Genomic DNA, 26871 nt, shown 5'->3' on the forward strand with positions numbered 1-26871 from the left:
AAGGTAGATATTAAATAAAAAAAGCATTATAATTGTAAATATTTATTATCTATCACCAATTAATTACAAAAAGCCCATACATATAATGTGAAACTATTCCTTTTACTTACAAATACTTAGTTTTTTGACATTCTTATGTAAATTTCGCAAAATTTGTAAGAAAAACAGGAATTATTTAACATTATTTGCAAGGACATAAATAAAAACTTACTATTTATACATTCCAATACTATGATTATTCATTGATACAACAAATATATTTTCTATTACCGTTAGCCTTAATATAACACAGCGTTTAAATGCGGCGTTTTTTTATTATTTTACATACTTAATAATATTTATTTTCATAATCTGTTATATAATTATATAATTTTCAATTCAATTCATGATTTATTCATTTATTACATGTAAAAAATGTCTCAAAATTTAAAAAAATACGATCGTTAGATACATTTAATAAAACATTATTATTATTTACTTTATGTCAAAATATAAAGACTCTGTAATCACATTAAAGCTTCAACATTTCATTAAAATTGTTAAAAAGCTAATATTATCAACCTTCATCAGTAAGCTCTATTTCTATTAAAAAATGTATGTAAACTTCATTTATGTATGCTTCCAAAATAAAAAATAAAAACTAGTAAATTCTAAAATACACTAAAACTGAAAAAAACGCCGCGTTTCTTAACCTACAGTCGCGACGTTTCAAACTGATTTCGCAAACTGCGAAACTTCAAACTCCAAGACCTTGTCGAAAACGGGGGCGTCTTCAAATCCGTAATTACCTTACCTGTATTACTACTATCTTTTATCTTTTCTTCCACGTTCGTTTCTTTTTGCTCTACATTATCTTCTTGTTCTACATTTTCCTCAGTTTCCTGGCCATGGACCAATCTATTTATCGGAAATTGTACTTTGTAGAACACGTAAGAAATGCCCCAAATGAATATTTGGTAGATGCACACTTGCCACCAAGTCATTACGCCGAAAACTTGGTATAACCATCTGTGTGTCGCGAAGTATATTGTGTAGTACCTGTTGAAATAAATAATTAAATTAAATATTAAATATTTCAGGACAATTTTCACACACGGCACGATCTGAACCCATACTAAGCTTTCGCTTGTGTTATGGAAACCAGATGGCTGATAAACATATGATTTTAAATAAATACCTACTACTACCTTTATTTATAAATTTATCTTTTACAAAGAAATAGCTTTTCGCCCGAAGCTTCGCTCACGTAGTCAAAGGAAAACACGTATAGTTACCGTTCCCGTGGGATTGTCGGGGTAGTAAGTTCTATGTGTTATCCTTATTCAAACTCAAACTCAAACTCAAACATTTATTTATTCAATTAGACTTCTTCTAGAAGCACTTTTGAATCGTCATTAGGTACATATTTTTAACATTTACCACCGATTCGGAAAGCAGTATCTACGGAGAAGAATATTGTTATTCTAATTAGTTATCCTCTATAATGTGTGTGCCAAATTTTATGAAAATCGGTTGAGCAGTCTTTGCGTGAAAGAGTACCAAACGTTTAAATATTAGTAGGTGTAGTAGTAGTTATTAAACTAAAAAATTGGTTGTTTGTAAAGTCGGTTTACTGACGATAGTTGAACGTGACAACGTCCGATTGTGCTTCTTTGTCGCTCGTTCCGCGCTCTCGCTCGCACTTCAAGCCTTACATGGAACGCCTCAGAGCGAGGTAACGCCGCATGTTTTTTCGTGCGTGCAGCCGGCTCTATCGAATTATAAGACGTTGTCACGTCAAAATCAAATGAATACTCACACAACAGCATACGCAAACGCGACCCCCCAATAAATAGTCTGTTCCACCTTCTCATCCGTGGGTTTCCTCCTTGCCTGGAGCAGTGTCTCCAATACTAACACCACCACGATGTTCGTGTGGACGCAGTGGTTGAACCACCAGGGTACCACTTCGTCGTATATCGTGGGGAATACCAGTTCTCGGTCTATCGCATATACTGACCAGAACATTGAGGTGACGAACTGAAAGATTTAAGTTGAAAAAATAAATGAAGAAGTAAGAAGTAGTTGTTGTAATGATAGGATTTGGTTGGAAATTCTTAAAACATGTATTTTTTTATACTACTGATTCAGAATGTAACCATCAGGTTGCTTGGTAGAGATAGCTGTTTAGCAATAAGGCCGCCTCTTGTACAAACTATGCCTTTCTTTTGCATTAATGTTCTTTTTGTCATAATTTAGTTTGTGCAATGAAGTGTTATAAAATAAAAAGACGTGTGGCACTCGGGGACTGCCACGGTAAAGCTATTGCATGCTATGCCTTCAAGCCACACCTCCGTGCCCGTCGGAGTGGGGAGCGTGAGGTTTTTTCGTTACGGAATTTCTGGATTCGGTCCCCGCGCTCAAGGCCCGCGATAGAAGCTATGCAATAGCTTAAAAAATAAAATAAATGTCCTTTCTAACTAGAAGAATCGGCAGGAAACGACTGTTACTCCTTTTAATGTAATTTACAATACAAATGCTTACAATAAAACAATCTGAATTTTGTTGGCTGCTTAACAACTGTGTGTAGATTTGGAAATCATATTTTACCCATTATTACATTTATGCAGTGTGATACAGCCACAGAAAGGTCTTTTGAGTGCGAAGGTAAAGGTGAACAACGACTTAAATCATACTCACCAGAGTAAAAGGCACCACTGCACTACAGAACAGCACATCTCTCCAATACTTGATTTTGACAGCCACATTGCTGTTTTGTTTATCAAACCATTCTAGTAGATCGTACAGTAGGGACAGGCCGAGGAAGAATGTCTGGAAGGACTGGAAACGAATAAAAATTCGTATTAGTTATTTACACATCAACAAAATTAGATTTCTGAAAAAAGAAATGCCAACAATAGTCAAAATTTCTACTTTTGCAAAACGAAATGAAGATCCTTATCATATCTAACCGTCCAAATAAACAAAAAAATCTAGAAATATGTTTATTTTTCATTAGAGATGTAAAAATGAGCTATTAGGTATTCTTCCATTTACAATATCACAAAAATTTCATAATTTTTTTAGATATTTGATGCAAAACAAAATATCCCTGGATTTTGTTCATGTGTGTAATTACATACAATAATTCATACAACACACGCAAGTCATTTACAGACACCCAAAGCATGACAAGGCAATTCAAAATTTATGAATTGATTTATTAATTTCTCTTTGGTAAAGCAGTATTTGGTAAACTTTGGTAAAGTATCTATTAACAATTACTTTTTAAATGACTTGTTAACCGACTTCAAAAAAAAGGAGGAGGTTATCAATTCGGCCAGTATGTTTTTTTTTATGTATGTACACCGATTACTCCGAGGTTTCTGAACCCATTTACGTGATTCTTTTTTTGTTCGATGCGGGATGGTGTCGAATTGGTCCCATAAATTATTCGGATAGGCCCAGTAGTTTTTATTTTATGAGCATTTTTGTCTATATTTGTAAATGTTGCAAGTGCAAGTTTGAAGTCGGTTGTTTTTAACGCAGTTATCACTTGTCTTTTTATACAATTACATACACATATATCTTTTTATACTTATATACAAGCCAAAGACAATAATTCAAAGTAAATCAACTGTAAAAATGTGACGCACAGTAGGACAGTGTTTATAAAATTATCAGTAAGGGCAAATGTTATCTCATAGACTTTGAACATCTGTCTGCCGCATGTCTCTTTACGGATTTAAAACCGGATTTACTCTCTGTTATATCTATATGTAGGTATACGGTGATAAAATTACAATTTCCTATATAAACACAAGTAAAAAATTACTATTAATTCGACTGACCGGTTGGCTTGGTAGGTAGTGGCCCTGCCTTCCAAGCCAGAGGTCGTGGGTTCGATTCCCACCTGGGGCAACTATTTGTGTGATGAACATAGATGTTTGCTCTGTGTCTGAGTGTTAATTATCTATATAAGTATTTATTTAAAATTATATATGTATGTTTATCAGCCATCTGGTTTCCATAACACAAGCGAAAGCGTAGTATGGAATCAGATCGTGCCGTGTGTGAAAATTGTCCTGAAATATTTATTTATATTTATATTTACTGTATTATTATAGTTTCTAGCAACTAAATACGTTATCTAGAAGGTCATTGACTCGGTCAAAGGGCTGATCACGTGTCCCTATCACATATTTCGACACGTCTCGTGATATTAATATGAGGTTTTTGTGTCACCAAATCCTATTTTATTAGTTTGTATGTATGTATTTGTTACTTGAAAAATGTATGAAATTTACATAGATTATAGTATGGATTAGCACATAATTATGCAACTGATTGAGCAGGTGCCACGCGAGTGAAGCCGGGTTGACAACATTTATTTTAACAAAGAATGAAAAGTTTACACTTTAAAAACAAAACATAACAGTAAACAACTTGAAATTATTAAATGCGGAAGCCTTTGGCAAAAATAAACATTCATATCGCAGTCAACTAGTTTAATCAGCCGTTCAATTAATAGCCTAGCCGTTTAATTAAATTGTACTGTTCAAATGCCTATCGGTGTGTTTGTTCCGTTCAAAACATCAGTACCGATTTTAAAGGTATTTTCACAGATATATTATTGTTTTATAACAAATAGGTGTATCCCATAAAAAATCACATTAAAAGCGAACAAAGTCACGAGTCCAGACTTGTATGCGAAAAAATATCTATAATTAGAAAATTGTTTGAATATTTCAAGCAATTCCTGATATATCTATCAATAAACAAACAAACAACGACTTAGCTTTATCAATGATTTTATGAGAGAGGTCAAGTTTGATGTTGCAGGAAATTATTTAAAATGTCCAATTAAATAATGTCTGGAGAATAAGTAGTTAATGATTACAGTAGCACTATTAGTTAGAATTCATCTATACTTATCTCTGGTCCGACTAGTGACTACGAATACGAACCACTGGTCCGATTAGAAAAATTCCTTCAGTGTTAGATAGGCCATTTATCGAGGAAGGGTATGGGGTATATATCATCACGCTAAGATCAACAGGCACGGAGCAATGCGGGTAAAAACGCGGGACACAGCTTATCACTACATAGTATAAAACAAAGTCGCCTTCTCTGTCCCTATGTCCCTATGTATGCTTTAATCTTTAAACCTACGCAACGGATTTTGATGCGGTTTTTTTTTAATTGATAGAGTGATTCAAGAGGAAGGTATATAATTTATTATATTTTAGACAAAGCGGGCGAAGCCGCGGGCGGAAAGCTAGTTACATATAAACATTCCTAATAGGTACAAACTATGCTGATTGTATAAATCATTGCAAAGAATCAGAAGTTTAGTATATATTACACATTTTTTTTGTTATTATAATTGTAATTACTAATCATTTTAAAATAATGTATACAGAGTTTTAAAATGCAAATACTTTTTAATATTGACAAATATGTTAATTTAGCTGCAACACACGTATTGAAATCATGATCGATATAATATTTATTAATTATACGTAATGAATGAACGTAAGTTCATTAGATATGTATAAAAAATATTAAGTTCTAAATAGATTGATTTTATTTTTTCTTATTCGTGTATTTATGAAATTGAGGAATCAAAAATCATGATTTCATGATTTTGAAAGGACATTATTTAAAGATTAACGTTAAATGCAATTCAAGGAAAGAAAATAAACTTAACTCGATCAAAGTAACAGTTTATTACACACTAGCTGTGCTCCGCGGTTTCGCCCGCATTGCTCCGCTCCTGTTGGTCTTAGCGTGATGATAAGCCTATTGCCTATTTATTGCCTTCTTCGATAATGGGCTAAATCTAAAGGCGAAAGAATTTTTCAAACCGGACCAGTAGTTCCCGAGATTAGCGCGTTCAAACAAACAAACTCTTCAGCTTTATAATATTAGTATAGATAGTAAAATTGGATTCTGTTTGTAATAATATGAAAATACCGCTTTTTACTAAACGTACCTGTGCGATTTTTAACCGACTTCAAAAAAAAGGAGGAGGTTATCAATTCGGCCGGTATGTTTTTTTTTTTTTTTTATGTATGTACACCGATTACTCCGAGGTTTCTGAACCGATTTACGTGATTCTTTTTTTGTTCGATGCGGGATGGTGTCGAATTGGTCCCATAAAAATTTTATTCGTATAGGCCCAGTAGTTTTTATTTTATGAGCATTTTTGTCTGTATATTTGTAAATGTTGCAAGTGCAAGTTTGAAGTCGGTTGTTTTTAACGCAGTTATCACTTGTCTTAGTTAAATAGTTCCACAACTTTTAAATTTCTTAACAGATTTTAATGTATGAAGTACCTATCCCTACATAATTATCACAGATTTTTTATTGCTTTTTTATTACGAAAAATGTAATTGGTCTTTGTCATAACAGTTGTATTTTAAAGTAAAATAGTTTTTTGTTTACACTGTGTGAGATATCGTAACTTAGTTCAATCTACCCTCTTTCTGAATAATAATTTTGAAAATAACTCAGTTTATGTAGGTATTATATTTTTATTGTAAACGTTAAAAATTATAGAATTCACTACGGATTCAAAAACACGAGACATGCACTATATGTATAACTTACTTTAGTCGTAAATTTAATGAATTTTCTCGCATAATTAACAAAAACATATTAACATGAATACACAGACGAAAACAGAACCCTTTTCTTTAAAAACTTGGTTAAAATATAAGTGTATAAATTACTTACAAAGTTCCATCCAGTGAGATAAGCAAGTCGGTAAGTATACAGGCACTGAATATCTGGATTAGGATTTAACTCTAAGCCTAGGCCATTCGCAAATAATGCTATATAGGCATGGTGTAGAATCCCCATAATATGAAAAACTGTTCTCCAATACAAAACTGCATCGTTTCTATTGAATAATTTCTCGTTTTCAGTAATCAAGAAACACAGTACATTGTAAAATATATTATTTTCTTTGAATAGTATAAAATCTTCCATTATAACTAAAAACTTAACTATTAGAAGCCCGGTTTACGGGCGACTAATTGAGGAAGAGGGTATGGGTATACATTTTAAAATGTTGCCATGTGTAAGTTCGATTTTCCCAGATTTTTTTAATAAATGTATTTTTTTTAAACCTTGTTTTTAAGTTTTTATCTATTAATTATTAACACATTTTAACGATTATTCTAATATGTATTTATTGTATTTTCACTGTCAGAATTACTCCACAGATTATGCATCAATAACATTATATTTTATCGTACAGAGTTAATTAGATAATTGCATCCTAAATTAACAAACAATTTTACTAATTACGATATATTAACTAATCCCTTCGTCATTATAATCAATACAGATATTTAGTTTTAATTTTTTAATAACACTGTTGCCATCTTTTATAAAATAAATATTTCGGGAAAATTTTCAAACACGGCACGATCTGATCCCATAGCTTTGGCTTCTGTTATGCAAACCAGATGATATTAGTTTAAACTTAGTATAAATTATACAAATAACTTATGAAGGGACAGTCCTTGTAAAGAGAATGGAAAAAATAGTAAAGTAAGTAAAAATAGTAAACAGTAGATATTGATAAAATAAAAGAGTGTAATCTTACCTTAAAATATACTTGTTTTAAGTATGCATTATTTAAAAGGTGGTAATCATTAATAATACGTATTATGATGTAATAATTTTTCGTTTGAGTAAAATCTAAAATAAAGCTATACGAAAGTGTTATTTAAACATCTGAATATTTTTGGTTGGAATTTGACAAATATTTGCTACTTTTCTTCGTATACATTACTAGCCGCGCCCCGGGGTTTCACACGCGTGGCTCCGCTCTTGTTGGTCTTAGCGTGATTATATATAGCCTTCCTCGATAAATGGGCTATCTAACACCGAAATAATTTTTCAAATCGGACCAGTAGTTCCTGAGATTAGCGCGTTCAAAGTCAAACAAACAAACAAACTCTTCAGCTTTATAATATTAGTATAGATGTACTTTGTTTTCAAGCCCGGGGACTTTTTTATTTTACTCCAATTTAGGGAGATTTCTCTAAACTGGCAATCCTACAATCAATTCTAGTCAAACCGTTCAATCATATCATACTACTTATTGTTTAGCCGTTATCATGGTGTTTAACTATTTGTTAATATTTTTGTGATAACATTTTTTTTAGTTTTATCTTTGTCATTGATTGTATGGAACAATATTTCATAGATCCTTTATTGATTTAAAAATAGTGTCTTAATTTTAATAGTTTCTTAGTTAATCAATTATTTTTAAGATAATGCGAAATGGAAATCGTAAACTACCTTCACACAGAAAGAATGTACTTCAATCAATAAAAACTATTTTTATAGGGTAGATTATATCTATATTACCCGGCCATGCCTTAATTTTTCGAAAGTATGTATGTATAAATCTTAATATATATAAATCTCGTGTCACAATGTTTGTCCTCAATGGGCTCCTAAAACACTTAACCGATTATAATAAAAATCGCACACCATGTGCAGTTCGATCCAACTTGAGAGATAGGCTAGTTTAAACATGTAGGTACCACGGGCGAAGCCGGGGCGGACCGCTAGTAACAATATAATGATTTTATACACTCTTTTGTAAGTAAATGCGTCTTGATTTTCAACATGTCGTTGGTTCAGTTTATTTGTAACTAGCTGCGTCCCGTGATTTCAACCGCGTAAATGAGTTTTTCCTTTTAATCCCAATGTTCCTGTGGGAATAGCAGTAAGTATAAAAAGCAGCCCTAGTTACTTCGTATTACATCAGCTGTTTGTTAGTGAAAGTATCATCAAAATCGGTCCAGCCGTTCCAGAGATTATCCGACAGACAGACAGACAAGAATTTTAATTATTACTATTTTGATGTATCTACCATCCATACGCATTTTGTAAAATGCCTTTATTTTAATATTACAAACAGACACTCAAATTTTATTTTTGCTTTAAGAGGGCGTATAAAGCCAGATAATTCTACGATTAAGCCTCGCCCATTACGCGCCATGCCGCGCGCCCTCACAATACCCTCATACACCCGGCTCATCCAACGTACGTAAAGTTCATCGCACGCTAAATTATACACAATATTCTTCGCTCGTTCAACGCGTATTTTCGGTAGTTAGTAGGTATGTTGTCTAAAATAATTGTATAAAACAGTGAAGTTGAAATCATCACAAATTATGTAATATGTCTTTTTATTATTATTTGTTTATAATTATTAATGATAATCTATACATATTATAAAACAATAAAAAAATTGTCTGTATGTAATATATAAAAAAAAAACAATATTAGGGAAACAGTATAGAGCACGAATCCGTAAAAAAAGTCTGTCGAAATAGCGAGTATAGATACTATTTTTAAATAAACATACGCAGTCGACGACACACATTCCTCCAGAACTTTATTTTGATTAATTTGGTTATAGTCCATTGAATGAGTCCCTCCAAGGGGGGTCTAGATTGCGTGAGTTAGTAACGTAAGATGTTTCTTCGGAAACATGTCAAGAGTCCCTAGGTAATAAACATACTAAAACCCCGGGCCACTGGGAGGAGCCCCGGAGTGGGGGGAGGGCGGAAATGGGTCCATTTTTTCATTTTTCGCTTAAATCTCAAAAACGGTACATGTTAGAGAAAAACTTTCAAGGAAAAATTGAAAGGCCATAAAATTATCTACAAGTTGTACCTGAATCATTTTTTCCTATATCCTACCGTTTCTGAGTTATACGCAGTAAAACATGATTTTGGCTCAAACAATTTCAACATCCATCGATCAAAAAATATTTCTTTCTTCCAAAAAACTCAAATGTGCAACTTGTGACCAGTACTGATAGATTGCTCTTAATTAGGTCTATAATTGGTAAAATAAACACATTCCTCCATGGAAGCCTTTAGGAGGAATCGATTGTCAAAATATTATATTAGGGCAGTTTGAGTTACTGAACTTGATCTTTTTATTTTTTTCTTCCAAAAAACTCAAAAGTGCAACTTGTGACCGGTACAGATAGATTGCTCATAATTAGGTCTATCATTGATAAAAATACCAGATTCCACCATGGAGGCGTTTACGGGAATTGAATTTTATTAGGGTAGTTAGTTAAAAAGTTCATGTATCGTAACTACCCTAATAAAATTCAATACCTCCTAAAGGCCTCCATGGTGGAATCTGGTATTTTTATCAATGATAGACCCAATTATGAGCAATCTATCTATAAATATCGTCGCATGAATACTCAACTCGCGGAAACGAATTTACAGAATTTACACAAATAATAATATCCAAACTCGCCTGGATAAACTTTCTCAAATGAATCTATAGTTTAGGTGGTCTGTTGCGGTTCTGCATCAGGTGTTTCAGTTTTCAAAATAAATTATTATTTTATATTTCCCGGATAATATAATAGTACCTACACAACAAAATAACTTTCATTCAAATCCGTCCAGTAGTTCCGGAGATTAGCGTGTACAAACAAACAGACAAACACAGACAGTTTTTTTTATTTACGGGATAAAACTCATCCTTTCTCAGGTCTCAAGCTATATCTGCACCAAAATTAGAGCCCAGACATACATACAGACAGACATACAAAAATTCTAAAAACTATATTTATGTATAGATATGTACTACATATTACTATGTAATACAGATTATGAATATATTATATATATACATATACATATGTATATTATAAAAAAATACCTATTCAATGTAAGTACAGTTTTGACTTTCGTACGAATTTGTTATACCTATGTATAGATGTTATGTATGATTATCTAATACAGATTGTAAATATAATATATATGTACTATTCACAACCGGTTTACATATTATTTATATTATTATTTACTGGAGCGAACATAGGATCTGCCTATAGTAATAATAATAATATAAATCTTTCTTGACTTGATTGATTGCACCGCGGCTGTAAGAATTAGGTACCTACCACTATGAATTTTATTTACCTATCTATAGTTGCTGCTGCTATCGCGTCAATACTCAGCCCGCGGAAATTATTTTACAGAAACTAAACTTTCTCAAATAGGTAAATCAAGACTTATCTTTTTATATTATAATTATTATTTATTAATATTATAACAATACTGTTATATTATACATTATATACATTATTACCTTCGACATTTAGTTATCTTTTCAATTTGAATCTTCTTTAGTTCTCGTTTCTTTGTTGTTTACCATTTTCAACAAATCAATATTCGGCGTAATTATAAAACACGGCGCAGCAATTTTAGCGTGGTCTACTCGTCTCAACGGAGCGATAGCGTCTGATGTATGAAATAGAATTATGTTTTTAGCTCCCGGAACGTGCGATGGAAGATGATTTCTTGCGTAATTAAAAATATAGTAAGCGCCAAAAGTGTTTTATCGTGATTAAACCAAAACTAAAAGTAATTACACAAAATGCTCTGACAAATATCTTGCAAATGTTTTAATATAATTGTTTATGAAAAAAAAATCATAATAAGTATTATCATGTCCAGTAAAAAACGTAAAAGTGTGAAATTTAGAGGTAACTTCGTGAATTTTTTCTATCGAGTCAATTTCAATATTTTATGTTTTTGATCTGACAATATAATCGAAAATATCATCAAGTTTTACATATATTTTATTTTTTATATTTGGTCTTGAATACTACACGTATCAACTAAAAGTTGATTGGTGATTTGACGTTATACGCGCCCTTAATATAATACTTCGCTTCGTAATTGCTTATTAAGTAACGTAGGCGTAGGAAAGTTTTAAATTAATACAAAACTGCTATGTGCCGCTACTGTTCTTTTTTACTGTTTTTTTAGGGTGCAAATCATTTTGGACGTGTGGTCACCTCAGTCACAGCCATAATACTTACCTAAAATAATATAGCCTCATGTAAACAGAACTAGCATATCCCAAGCCAGGTCATCTAGCTAAGAATAAATAATAAATATTCAGGAAATTTTCACACACGGCACGATCTGATCCCATACTAAGCTTTCGCTTGTGCTATGGAAACCAGAAGGCTGATAAACATACATATATAATTTTAAATACTTATAGTATAGAAAATTAACACCCAGACACAGAGCAAACATCTATGTTCATCACACAAATATTTGCCCCGGGTGGGAATCGAACCCACAAACTCTGGTTTGGAAGGCAGGGCCACTACCAACCTAGCCGGTCAGCCAAATAAGAAAGTTTCAAAGAGAACTAACTTGCTTGGAATATCTAGCCAAGTGTATCCCGGGCATAAACCTATGACACTATTCCTACTAATATTATAAATGCGAAATTTTGTGAGGATGAATGATTATGTGTATGTGTGTATGTTTGTTAATCTTTCACGCAAATACTACTGAACCGATTACACTGAAATCAAGCACACATGTAGAGGGTAACTTGGATTAACACATAGGATAGGTTATATCCCGGAAATCCCACGGGAACGGGAACTATGCGGGTTTTTCTTTGAAAACGCGGGCGAAGCCGCGGGCGGAAAGCTAGTATCTTATATGTATAGAAAATGGAGCTAAATAAACGTATAATTTTAAGTTATTTGCATAAAATGCTACAAAATTATAGTTTCAAATAAATATTGTACGCGGTTATGCCTTTTTTATCATAAATTTTTAGATTCCCGTCATAATTCAAGGCCATTTTTTGCTTATTATGCGATTTGTTCATTTAAATATGTTTATTGTTTAACTATATGAAATACTTTACCGGTCAAAACCACTATTATCTGCAAAATCTATCAAAATATATCAAATTCGTTTGACTGCAAAAACCGAGAAAGAACAAGTAAAACACATTGTATATTTTTAACCGACTTCAAAAAAAAGGAGGAGGTTATCAATTCGGCCGGTATTTTTAAATAGATAACCCGCTATAATAAATTGAAATTATTGTATTGTCACCGATCGCTTAACAAGATAAATGTGCAAAATTTGAATTAAAAGTTTATAGTATGGTCTAATCGAGTCTATAGAAGTCGGTTACATACAAACATACAGGTGAAGCTAATGTGTGTTGCAAACTTTGGACCTCGGACTTTTGTAGCAAGTTTAGGGCGTTTCCTTCTCAAAGTTCAAACAGAATTAATGTTTGTTTAATTAATATTCGTTTGTAGTATGAAGATAATTATAATTATATTTTGAGTGTTCATAAGAGCAGTGGTCAATACAATACTCGACTAAACTTTTTGAAAAAATAATTTTTAAAATAATATTATTTAATAATTTAAAAGTACATATTACATAATATGAGTTTAACTGGGTGAACCCATTTTAATGATTTTTTCTTTGTTTGAAAGCTGCTGCCTTGCGGTTGGTAAATTTTGACCATTCCATGGTCATTTCCAGTTTTGACCCTTAAATGGCGGTTTAGTTTTTTGTTAAAACATAATTATAACTTAACAAAAGGCCGTTTAAACTCAAAACTACATTCAACTCACCACACCGCCAACCGTCGAAAATACTATCCTCAAATCCACACGATTTTCATTAATCAAACCAAAATATAACAACATCACAAACAAACTAACACCTAGATTAAACAATATGGCAACACTATGAAATAATATTTTCAAATATAATACAATTTTTTGATACATTATAATACGTATATACTGAACAAGGTGTCTTCTTACAATAAAATTCATGTAAATTATTCTGTAATAACTGTTCAAAGATCAAGGTAATAGTTTTGAGATCTGTAGTAGATATTGAAAAGCTCTTTAAATAATATTTATTTGAAACTATCTTTCCTCCCGCGGCTTCACCCGTGCAGGCAAAGAAGAACCCGCATAGTTCAAGTTCCCATCGGAATTTCGGGATAAAATCTATCCTATGTCCTTCTTCAGGTCTCAAGCTATCTCTGTACCAAATTTTAAGTAAATTGATGCAGTACTCTTGGAGTTAATACCGGACATACGTACAGACAAACAGGCAAAAATTCTAATAACTATATTTTTGGCTTCGATTTCGAATCGAGCCGCTTTCTCTATAACCCAATGATTTTTATTTTCTCTATTAAAAAAAATCCATCGAAATAAAGTAGAGACATACAAACATTCATTTTTATATACATATTTAGCATAGCACCGCGGCATCGATATCCCTTTACTTTTGCAAACATTATTGTATATATATGTACATAATACATATTTAGACTACTTAGCTACCGACCGCGGCATCTATAGCCCTTTGCTTTTCCAATAATGTATGAATAATTCAACAGCATTCGCCATAGTTTAAATTAATCCAACGTAAAAAAAAGTATTTTTAATACTAGAGTATTTTTCCTTCCTAGTCCGATTAACATAAACAATTCAATTGTTGTTTCTATAAACAAAAGAATAACTATAATTAAGTTATAAACAATATAAGGTTGTGAGTTTAACCTAGGTTAGATCAAATATGGTAACTACTACCACACCCCGGACACTCCATACAAAATGATCGTTTTGACAGTCACACTGTAGAGACTGCAAATGTGTGTGTTAACGCTTTATGGTTGGCACATTTGTGACTAGCGTAAAAAAAAAAATCGCGTTTTTCTGATAAAATACATCCGTAAACAGCACAATATCTAACCATTTTCTACGAAAAACGATAATCCCAAATCCAAAATAATAAAATTACTTTAAGTCAATTTGATTAATGTTGTCAATCTTCGTTGCGTATCGTCCTTGGAGAAAAATATGGCCCATTTTATGTCTGATCGCGCGGGGGTGAGGTAAGTTTAATTTTGGCGGGAGGCGGAGAGTGTCCGTTCTGTAGCGTTTAGCTACTATTATGTATTCTGTGCTACTACTAAATAAATTAATAACACAATATCATAAAACATAATTGCACGCCTCATAAGCGAAGCGTTGAGGTGGGTACTACTGTCACTTCGCGCAAAACATCTGATTTTTCAAACTTAAAATGTCTTTATGTATCATACATTGCACTTGTAAGATAATACATACACACACATATTAAGAAAAAACACTATTTTTAACGTTCATGATATTTTTGATGTCATTTTTGTTATTTAAACTAGTTAAAAAACAGTTTAAAAAAGTTCTGCCTTGGACGTCCGTGTGTCTGTATGTGCGGATCCTTTTTCTTGTTAACACGATAGCGACCGAAATACTTTACTAATCGAGTCTTTTTTTTTCTCTTACGCTTGAGTATGCTCAGGAATAGAACCCTTTCATTTTTCAGGGTCTGATTCGATGTGGTTTAATTGTTATTAAATAAACAAAAATAATAATTAACAAATATTTATTAAAAAAAAATTATGAGGCGTGCACTTTTGGATTTTCCAATTTTTTTAAATATATTGACAGTCATGAAACCAAAATATTAAAGTTTTGAAGTGAAATTTCTTTAGGCGCGTTGAGAGTAAATTTCAAGGTCGCGTCATGGCAATACCGTGACGTCATGGAGTAAGGCGACGATTTTGTGTGAGTTTGATTGAACGCACTTATATCAGGAAATACTTGTCTTTCTCTGTTAGATAGCCCATTTATCGAGGAAGGCTATAGGCTATCATCACGCTAAAGACCAACAGGAGCGGAGCACTGCGGGTAAAACCGCGGGATACGAGTACAGCTAGTAATATTATAAAACTACGGATTTTAGATAAAATCATATTTTAGATATATATAATTAATTTATTGCGTATAAAGCCATGACCGTGGATAATAATCTACTTCCGTATTATCAAATTGTTGTTTTATGAATACTTTGTTGCCAGAAATATCCAAAAAACCTAGTTTTTTAAAACAAGCAACTTTATTAATTTGGTAACGACTGTAGGTAAAACGTAAAAATGTCGCTATTCTTTTAAATTACGTAATTATGAACATGATACCTAGTAATTAAAATATTTTATAGCATTTTGCTATAAACCCCTTTTTACACCTACTAGTAAAATAAATATATTTTCTTCTGTCAATGGTAAATACGCATTCAGAATATAAAACAAGTACCTATGTTGTTTTTGTGTTTACAATGACGTGATAAAGTTGTTACAAACTAATAAAATTTAAAACAAAGATTGAAAAAACCTGTTTTTAGAGTTCCGTGTTCCATTAATAGGTAAATTATAATAAAAATGTTAATACTTTCAACTGACCTTTAAAATAGGCTTTTATTTTATTTTTCGTTAATTTGTAACGATAAGACTGAATAAATAATGTAAAAAATGTTATTTTATTTAAATATTTTTTTTTGAAGTGAAATCGGGGTTGGAAAAAAATTTAGTGTAACATTTTTTCGTTACGCGTGACATTTTTCCGTTACGCGCCATCTTTTTCTTATCCCTACCACGCGTGATTCGATGTACTTCTGTAAAGTTGCATATACTTAGTAAATTATTTTTTTGAAAAATAAGGTCATAAAGCAGTTTCACTTCTTACGTGTGTACGTCACGAGTATGGCGTAACGCAAAAATGTCACGCGTACAGCGTAACGCAAAAATGTCACGCGTACGGCGTAACGCAAAAATGTTACACTAAATGTTTGTCCAACCCCGATAAAGAAGTTTCACTTCAAAAGCATAACATAATTTAGTTACGTTACGACGTGTTAAACGGACAAAAAACCTTCGCATTTATAATATTAATAAGGATTACATAGATTAAGAAGTATACAGAATAAGCAAACAAAATTAAACACACGCTTGCCAATTTTGTCGAATGAAAAAGTCACATACAAAAACACAGTTTTTGGACAAAAACCCAAGATTTAATTCAACCTTCTTATTTACCTTGAGTTCGTCTTAAACACATTATAATTTATTTTGGTAAGCTGTTATTTTTATGTATCTGAAGCTGTATATCACAGGTTTGTGATAAGATTTCATGTCTATTTATGTGAACTAGACTAGATGACCGCCTCCTTGGTACAGTGGTTGACGCGTGAGCGTAGAACCTGGGTTCGATTCCCGGTGGAGACGAAGAAAAAAAATGTCTCGGTCTGGCAGGACATAAAAGGCTGATCACCTACTTGTCCCTAAAGAAAATCGATCAGTGAAACAGATGTATAGTGCATCTGCCCCTTACCCCAATTGGGGACATGAGACTTCACTTTAACTTTTATGTGAACTAGAGCTATCAAGGAGTCGACATAATATTAGCTTCACCTGTATCACCTGTTTGTATGTAACCGACTCGACCATTTAGAATCGATTTTGACCCACTTTAAACGGACAGGTTTAATTCGAACTTTGTAATCAAGGAGCGGTGACAATACAATAATTTGATGGGCGTGATTTGTAGTTTTTTAAGTGAAACTTCTTTATCGGGGTTGGAAAAAAATTTAGTGCAAAATTTTTTCGTTACGCGTGACATTTTTCCGTTACGTGCCTACGCTTTCTTATCCCTACCACGCGTGTTTCGACGTATTTCTGTCAAGTTACATAATATAGTAAATTATTTTTTTGAAAAATAGGGTCATAAAGAACACTCTCACTTCTTCACGTGTGTACACTAGAGTCTAGAACACGCACACATTTTTTTATTATTTATACGAAGCGAATAAGCAAAAAATGTTGTGAAAAACGGGAAAAATATTCCTTGGACAGTAGATACAGTTGCGTGGGTCAGCTAGTACCTAATAATTGTTTGTATTTCTGCAAGCATTTTTCCTTATACTGATTCAAACTTATAATATCTACTTTATCCGATGATAAAGGTAAGTTTTATTTATAATACTAGTATATTTGCAACTAGCTTTCCACCCGCGGCTTCTCCCGCTTTGTCTAATACCTAATAAATTATATACTAAAACCTTTCTCTTGAATCACTCTATCTATTAAAAAAACCGCATCAAAATCGGCTGCGTAGTACAAAGTGATATAGGGACAGAGTAAGCGACTTCACTATCACTATCACTACATAGTATAAAACAAAGTCGCTTTCCCTGTCCCTATGTCCCTATGTCCCTTTGTACGCTTAAATCTTTGAAACTACGCAACGGATTTTGATGCGGTTTTTTTTAATAGATAGAGTGATTCAAGAGGAAGGTTTATATGTATAATAACATCCATTAAATAGTGGAGAAGTACTGTTATTTTTGAGGTTTCTAATGTGATGTCGTAAAAAATTACATTTTTTCCACTTACATTGCAAACGCAGGCTGAACCCTACGAGTTTTATCAAAATAATGTACTAAGTATTATACATATTGAAAAGGTCTATAGAAAAGTCCGCGATGGTATATGTCTATCTCTTATGGATAACCCACAATAACTTTTTTTTGTCATTTACTTTTTACGACAAATAATGGCTAATTTTCGATGCGATTTTAACCAATACAGCATTAATCCTTAACCAATTAAATACCTTGAATACATTGTTCATTTCATATAGATCTATATGGCCCTTTACACCGTATGATTTAAGTGAATATTTTCGAAGATATTACAGATTTAAAAATTGCGGGACGTAGCGTTTGCGGCGGTACCGGCCGGCCGCCCGGCTATCTATTTTATACCCGTGCGAAGCCGGAGCGGGCCGCTATGTTTTTATATACAACGTTCACAGTTTTTCTGTAGTGTATTTAGTATCAGCAATGCACCCGTGCGAAGCCGGGGCGGGTCGCTAGTTGTTTTATACGATGTAGTGATGATAGCGCACGTGTTTTAAAATTAATATAAATCACGTTTGAAATGTTATCATTTACATATTATTATAAAATATTATCACGCTCTTATTGATGAAAATAAGATAAAATAATCAACCGTCTGAATAGACGTTCTTATAGTTCTCAGAATATGGAAGGTAATCCATAAAACAACAGGTTTTTGTCATCATTATTATTTTATTTGGAAAATGTTGTACAATTCATATGATTCTAAAAGAGAATAATGGCCGTTCCCAATATTCAAACTACGGTTATAGATAGACAGCTATCCGATAGCTAGTAAGGTTCTATCTATCGTAAGAAAGATACGATATTGGGAACGGCCATTACTGGCTGACAGCTGTCAAAACGTTATTGGGACGCTCAAATAGACAAATTCAAAGAGAAAAATATACCTCTAGTAAGCAGAGTCCTCCAGACGATAGATAGCGATCAGAGATAGGTTAGCTTATCGCTAGTCAGCTTATTGGGACGCCAAAACAAAAGATACATAGCATTTTCTATCTTTAGTATGGTCAAACCGAAGATAGATACGATATTGGGACCGGCCTTCTGAGTTTTTACTCTTCAGTAGATACAATTTTACGAACCTGTAGTAAATAATTTTAATCTGTAGTAAATAAACGTCAACATACCTAATCCTACAGGGAGTATAGAGGTTCCAGAATTCATCGTGAGTGCAGACGCGGGATATAGTACTTAGTTCTTTTTAAAAATACAGATACAACAGACACAACAAAACGCACAATCGCCTATTAAAAGATCGTCAAAAATGTCCAAGTGGCGTTGTATAAAACATACATTGAAATGAACACCTTATTTCGTAGCAGTAATGTTCAAAGTCTATTGTATCGCTCATTAGATAACTCTGCCTTTTTCGCGAGTAGGCAGTTGTTTTGCTTCGGACACTTTTGAGCGTTGTTAAGTAACTACTTAGTTGTTTATTGTATTAGTGGAGCGCCGTAAGGTTTATACCTCGGAATCCAGGGCCAGTCAATGAATCTTAATATAAACCTTGAAAATATGTTTTTAATAGTATATAGAAAAATGTTAAAAAAAATTTTTTTCGCACTCTCAATTTTTTAAAAATTATTATTAACAATTATTAATTTTTTGGAGTTTTCATTGATTTATATTAGTCAAAAGTCATAAAAATGTAAGGCATAAAAATGGTCAAACCTCGGAACCCAGGGCCAGTCAATGAATCTGTATATCAAGTATGAGACTGCATTATTAAAACCTCAAATAAAAAAGTTAAAAAAAAAATTGACCGATCTCGATTTACAACAATTTTTAACAACAATTTACTGAAAAATGAGAGGCGGAATGGGGAAAAAGTGTTTATAGTGAAAAATTTTATTTTATTTGTAATAAATTATATGTGCAGAGTAACTTCAATGTTAATTTATTAGATTATCGTAAAAAATAAGGTACAAAAAAAATTATCATTAACTATACACATTGTTACATCATTGTACATTATTGTCGTCGTCGTCGATCTCGTTGATATAGATTGTAGGTGAAGGATTAATGCAGCTGTCGCCATTGCATTCTAAGCAAGCTGCAGTGCAGTTTAATCCACCTTTCCTGCACCCACAAGATGCTCCACATCCTGTTTTGCATGAGCAAAAAATAATTTTTAATAAAGATTCTGGAGTTGGTCGTTGCGTCATTGTTTGCGGTGTCAATATTCGGCATTCATATTTCCACCCCATTCTTCTGGTAATATTTCTCTTCCAAGCCATGTTTGAACTTGCAAAAATACTCTTTTAAAGTGTTCAAATGCGCTATCTGCAGTGAGTGGTAATGACGGCAGTTTAACGCAGGTATTTTTAGCAGTTGCTTTCAAAAAAGAGTTATATCTTAATGCATTAAGATCTTTTATTTTCTGGGGGTCACCGTATAGCGCATTTGAACACTTTAAAAGAGTATTTTTTGCAAGTTCAAACATGGCTTGGAAGATAAATATTACCAGAAGAATGGGGCTGGAAATATGAATGCGGAATATTGACACCGCAAACAATGACGCAACGACCAGCTCCAGAATCTTTATTAAAAATTATTTTTTGCTCATGCAAAACAGGATGTGGAGCATCTTGTGGGTGCAGGAAAGTGGATTAAACTGCACTGCAGCTTGCTTAGAATGCAATGGTGACAGCTGCACTAATCCTTCACCTACAATCTATATCAACGAGATCGACGACGACGACAATAATGTACAATGATGTAACAATGTGTATCTATATAGATAAATTTTTTTTTGTAACTTATTTTTTACGATAATCTAATAAATTAACATTGAAGTTACTCTGCACATATAATTTATTACAAATAAAATAAAATTTTTCACTATAAACACTTTTTCCCCATTCCGCCTCTCATTTTTCAGTAAATTGTTGTTAAAAATTGTTGTAAATCGAGATCGGTCAATTTTTCTTTTTTAACTTTTTTATTTGAGGTTTTAATAATGCAGTCTCATACTTGATATACAGATTCATTGACTGGCCCTGGGTTCCGAGGTTTGACCATTTTTATGCCTTACGGCACTCTACTATATGTCAATGTGGTACAACCTAGTAAGTCGTAAAGCATTATATTATCTGTGATCCAACCATATAATTACATACATGGTAATTCGTATAAAATTCCAAGTAATGCTAGAATGGCTATATAGCGGTAAATTCCACATGACCTTGTGTATAAGGACATTTATGTGAAATTATACCTATATTAATCTTACTCGTTTACAAACTAACACCTTATAAGCTCCTATCTTTCCACCCGCGGCTTCGCACGCTTTGTCTTAAACCCAATTAATTATATACTAAAACCTTCCTAGAGAACCATCTTTAAAAAAAAACCGCAACATAATCTGCTGCGCAGTTTTAAAGATACAAGCATGGTCATAAGGAGAGAGAAAGCTACTTCGTTTTATACTATGTAGTGATATCATCACGCTTCCAATAAGAGCGGAGTAATGCGGGTAAAACCGCAGGGCACAGCTAGTAGAACTAACTGTGGTAATTAATGTCCGAGTATATGTATAGGTATATATATATGGTTGTATATTTGTGTGGACGTTAGCCTTGCATATGAAACTAGTTAATTCATCGCTCATTTTGTTTATAAACAAGTTTTCGTAAAATAATTTATTATGCAAGATAATTATATAATATATAATATTTTTGGTGAAATAATATCATCAATGTTAACTAGTTGTTCCCCGCTGTTTCACACGTAGACAAAACTATGGCAAGAATCATCCAGTATTAACCGACTTCAATAAAAGGAGGTGGTTCTCAATTCGACCCTATATTTTTTTTAATAAGTACTTTACATGTAATCGTTTTATTTATTCCCACTTTTGCAATATTTATCATGACTGCTCTGATCCTGTTAGATTAATAGGTTTAGAGACATTTATTTTCAAAGAATTTTACAATTTACTTATTCTTCAAAAATTAATACAAAGCCCGCCAGCTTTCCGCCTTCGTCTTCGCCTGCGTTTTTAAAAAAACCTGCGTATCTCCCGTTCCCGTGGGATTTCCGGGATAAAACCTATCCTATGTGTAAATCCAAGTTACCCTCTATATGTGTGCTAAATTTCATTGTAATCGGTTCATATTTGCGTGAAAGAGTAACAAACATACATACACATATTATAATATCCATCCTCACAAACTTTCGCATTTATAATATTAGTAGGACGAAAAATGGACTATCCAAAACAATTGTAATTTTATAATTCGAATGAGTAAGTGCCAAAGTTACTAGTTCCCAAGAAATGCGCGTTCAAACAGACAAACTATATAATACTAGCGGTCCGCCCCGGCTTCGCCCGTGGTACATGTTTACGTTTTCTCTACATAAGAACCATCCTCGTACTTCAAGGAATATAATAAAAAAAGAATTATCGAAATCGGTTCAGCCGTTCTCGAGTTATGCGCTTACCAACACATTTTGCGATTCATTTTTATATATAAGACTAGCGGTCCGCCCCGGCTTCGCCCGTGGTACATATTTACGTTTTCTCTACATAAAAACCATCCTCGTACTTCAAGGAATATAATAAAAAAAGAATTATCGAAATCGGTTCAGCCGTTCTCGAGTTATGCGCTTACCAACACATTTTGCGATTCATTTTTATATATAAGATTAGTCTTCATTTTAATTGGAATTATTTGACCTTAGCTCAATAGTATAGTTTGATAATTGTGACAGAAACGGTAATTAAAATTAATATTCCTTAACCTCATTCAAGGTTTAAAATTAGCATAAATAAGACAAAATAATTATTGATTAATAACGTGATTTGTTCGTATCTATATACTAATATTATAAAGAGGAAAGGTTTGTATGTATGTATGTATGGTTTTCACGCATAAACTACTGGACCGATTTTGATGAAATTTGGCACAGACAATCTTTAGACCCTGAGAAAGAACATAGGCTACCTTTTATTGCGAAATATGTACCGCGGGCGAAGCCGGGGCGGACCGCTAGATTCTTATAAAAGGAACTGAGGATTTGTAATGATTCAAAACAAAAAAAAACAATTTCACTCGAAAATCATAAAAAAGTCTCAATAAAATTTTAAATAAAAAAAAATTGAATTAGATATTACCATTAATTATAATTTAATCTGATTAAAAAACGAGGAACTTCTTTCAATTACGCTCGCCTTTATTTCAAAACTAGCTGCTCCGCGCGGCTTCACCCCCGTGGCTCGTCGTGGTCGTAGCGTGATGATATACAGATAGCCTATTTATTACCTTCCTCTATAAATGGGCTATCTAACAGCGAAATAATTTTTCAAATTGGACCAATAGTTCCCGAGATTAGCGCGTTCAAACAAACAAACTCTTCAGCTTTATAATATTAAGTAGTATAGATTAATTAAAAATCACACTCCATAAAGAAAAAATTAATGTATGACGTCATGAAACTGGTTGTAGGTCTTACAACTAAATATTGAATAAAGTTTGTGAGAATGTATGTATGTTTGTCACTCATTCACACGAAAATGGCTTATCGAATCTGGATGAAATTTGATTCAGACATAGACTAAACTGTTTCATTAATTATTAATTCTTAATTACCGTAATATTTCTTATGAATATATTTCGCAATGTATGTATGTTTGTTACCCTTTCATGCATTACAATACTACTGAACCGATTACAATGAAATTAAGCACACATATAGAGGGTAACTTGGATGAACACATAGAATAGGTTTTATCCCGGAAATCCCACGAGGACGGGAACTAAGAGGGTTTTTCTTTGAAAACGCGGGCGAAGCCGCGGGCGGAAAGCTAGTTGCTTATAATATGGTTTTTACCAGTTTTTTAATCCCCATCGCATTTAATAAAGTGAAGGACCTTAAAAGGTGACTACAATGTCGTTTTTAAATCATGAATTATTCACATAGTAATTTTTTTCCGTACTTATTAAAGTGAAACTTTTATTACATCGTCTCAAACTTTTTGGTCTGTGTAGCGCATGTCGCGTGTATCGCGGCTGCCGAGTAGGTATACCTACTCGGCAGCCGACCGTCACGCGACATGCGCTACACAAAGCAGTGTTCGGAACCGTTCGAACAGTTTCACTTTTACCGTGGTTTCATAAAACCACACAACATTTTATTATTTTTAAAACGATGATATTCATTTAAAAAAATACGTTATTATTGTCTTTATTAGCTATCTTTAAACTACAAGTTAATTGATTAATTTATTGTACATAATCAAGAGTTGAATCAATTAATTACTACCTAGTACCTACTATTAAGTAACTACTACAGGAAAATATGTATTTTCCCATGATTTTCCCTACCTTACCTTTATTTAAACAAAACTTCTAGAACCTTTTAAAGATTTATACATAACTAGCGGTCCGCCCCGGCTTCGTCCGTGGTACATATTTCGCAATAAAAGCTAGCATATGTTCTTTTCCAGGGTCTAAAGATTGTCTATGCCAAATTTCATCAAAATCGGTTGAGAGGTTTAAGCGGGAAAGCGTAACAGACAGACTTTCGCATTTCTAATATACTTAAATATTATATATTATATAATATATTATAAGTAGGGATTAATGCAGTAATATCGCATTTAATGTCTTTAATTCCAAAATAAATTGCGATAAATCAATACAAAAAATAACTTACAAAATTCCAATTAGTGAAAAAGGCAGGCGCCAAATATTTAAGATTCTGTATCACGGGATGCTTTGTTGATGCGTCACCAATCTTATACCAAATATACATGGCCCAGCACAATACGGCATTATGTCCCAAAAAGTATAACAAATGATACACTGTCCTAACAAATAAATAAATACTACACTTCTTTCCACTCGATACACTAGGCAATCCAGTTTCTACATCGGCCATTATTAAAACACAAATTATTATATTTTATCTACATAACACACTTAATTGTAATAATAATCTATAAAATGAATTCACAATTCGATTTGACATTTCACGAAAAAAAAAGTTAAAGAATTTCGCGCCACATTTTGAAATTTAACTTTTTTTTAATGTTGCCATGTAACGTGTATCTGTCTAGAGGTAAACCTCTTTAATGAATTCTGCGCGTGTTTCATTCAATTATAAAAAATAAAACAAGAATATTATTGTATACTGTATAGATATCCGTAGTTTGGTGTTTATAATTAATATCGTATGGATATAAATAAATTAAAACAATTGTTTTATTTTTGAATAAAGCGGCGTATACACTGCAGGTATGTATATTTTATTTTTCTAATATTTGTGTACAGCTTTTTATGCAATTTACCACTTCTCATTATAATTTTTTTTATGTTTAAGTATTGTTAAGGGAAAAATAAAAATCATGGTTTTTTTTCAACTTTAGTAGCTGTTTGTAATGAGCGAAGGTTTCGTATGCCGATGATCGAATTTTCGCTTACGTTTCTCAAAAATTTCTTTCTTTCAAATAAAATATATCCTCTTTGTTATACCAAAAATTCATCTATCACCAAGTAAAATATTACCAAAATCTGCTATGTGGTTTTTTACGTGATTGACGCACATACAAATTAACAAAGAAATAAAAAAACTAGCCATTATTTTGGGGACTACACAACATCCATATTGGATTGCAAATAATTAAATTAAATCTATATATATATATATATATATATATATATACTAATGTTATTTAAAAGCTGAAGGATTTGTTTCTTTGAACGCGCTAATCTCGGGAACTACTGGTCCGATTTAAAAAATTCTTTCCGTGTTAGATAGCCCATTTATCGAGGAAGGCTATGCTATAAATTTATAATATCACGCTAAGACCAACAGGAGTGGAGCACTGCCGGTAAAACCGCAGGGCACAGCTAGTATGTATTTAATATACAGAAATCGTTTGTTTTTATTTTCTTATTATATAAATAAATGAATATGATTATAATAATTAAAGGCTAATTATTATGAGTGCTTCAAAACTTTTTATGTGTTTTTTGTACTTTAATTTAAGATTTTAATTGTTCGTTTTTCTGTTAATGTATCATATCTTCCGGCTACATCAAAACATAATTATTGTATTTTTTATTGTTTTTTTAAATTACGTGCTATTTGGAATAAAGTTTTTTGTCATTACATAAAGTATGATTTATGTAATGAGCCCTAAGTAACGTCATTATTATTTATTTTTATAGCATTTAAATGTGATTTTCTAAACAATTAGTTAGGTATAATAAAAATTCGCATTTTTTTCACGATCATATTTTGATGGCAATCAGTGATATACACTATATCGTATACTTAATTGTTTTTAGGGTTCCGAACCTTAAAAGAAAAAAAAAGAAACCCTTATAAGATCATTTTATTGTCCGTCTGTCTGTCTGCCTTTACGTAACAGTTCTGTAAGTTTTCGTAACAGTTCGGAAAACACATAAAATTTATTATATCCTTGTAGGCAGTTGTGTCAACAATGTGTGTGTTTAATTCGTTAAGTCCTTCCAAAAATTTCCTTGTTCACGCAAGCATTGCGTCGGGCTGAAAGCTAGCATATCTTAATATACTAGCTGTGCTATGCGGTTTTACCCGCAGTGCTCCGCTCCTGTTGGTCTTAGGGAGATGATATATATAGCCTACAGACTTCCTCGATAAATGAGCTATCTATATCTAACACTGGAAGAATTTTTCAAATCGAACCAGTATTTCCTGAGATTAGCGCGTTCAAACAAACAAACTCTTCAGCTTTATAGTACTA

General features: G+C 32.6%; 1 protein-coding gene across 2 annotated transcripts; it reads right to left on the reverse strand.

Moving 5' to 3' along the window:
* Positions 1 to 46: 46 nt before the first annotated feature.
* LOC149896673 (androgen-dependent TFPI-regulating protein-like) lies at positions 47 to 25201 on the reverse strand. 2 transcript variants are annotated; one of them, XM_090117672.1, is made up of 4 exons: positions 24798 to 25201; positions 2680 to 2820; positions 1799 to 2019; positions 47 to 1038 (listed from the first exon to the last, which is right to left on the reverse strand). In XM_090117672.1, the coding sequence occupies exons 1-4, from the start codon at positions 25020 to 25022 to the stop codon at positions 693 to 695; spliced, it is 933 nt and encodes a 310-aa protein (XP_089973798.1). In that variant the 5' UTR covers positions 25023 to 25201; the 3' UTR covers positions 47 to 692. The 2 variants fall into 2 exon arrangements, with proteins under 2 accessions (XP_089973798.1, XP_089973797.1); XM_090117671.1 differs by lacking the exon at positions 24798 to 25201 and adding an exon at positions 6718 to 7019.
* Between the last annotated feature and the right edge of the window lie 1670 nt (positions 25202 to 26871).

Source organism: Colias eurytheme, chromosome 28, assembly GCF_061535395.1.
Source record: "Colias eurytheme isolate Ceu_HAF_F1 chromosome 28, ilColEury1 Martin Lab GWU primary, whole genome shotgun sequence".
In the NCBI taxonomy this organism is placed as follows: Eukaryota; Metazoa; Arthropoda; class Insecta; order Lepidoptera; family Pieridae; genus Colias; species Colias eurytheme.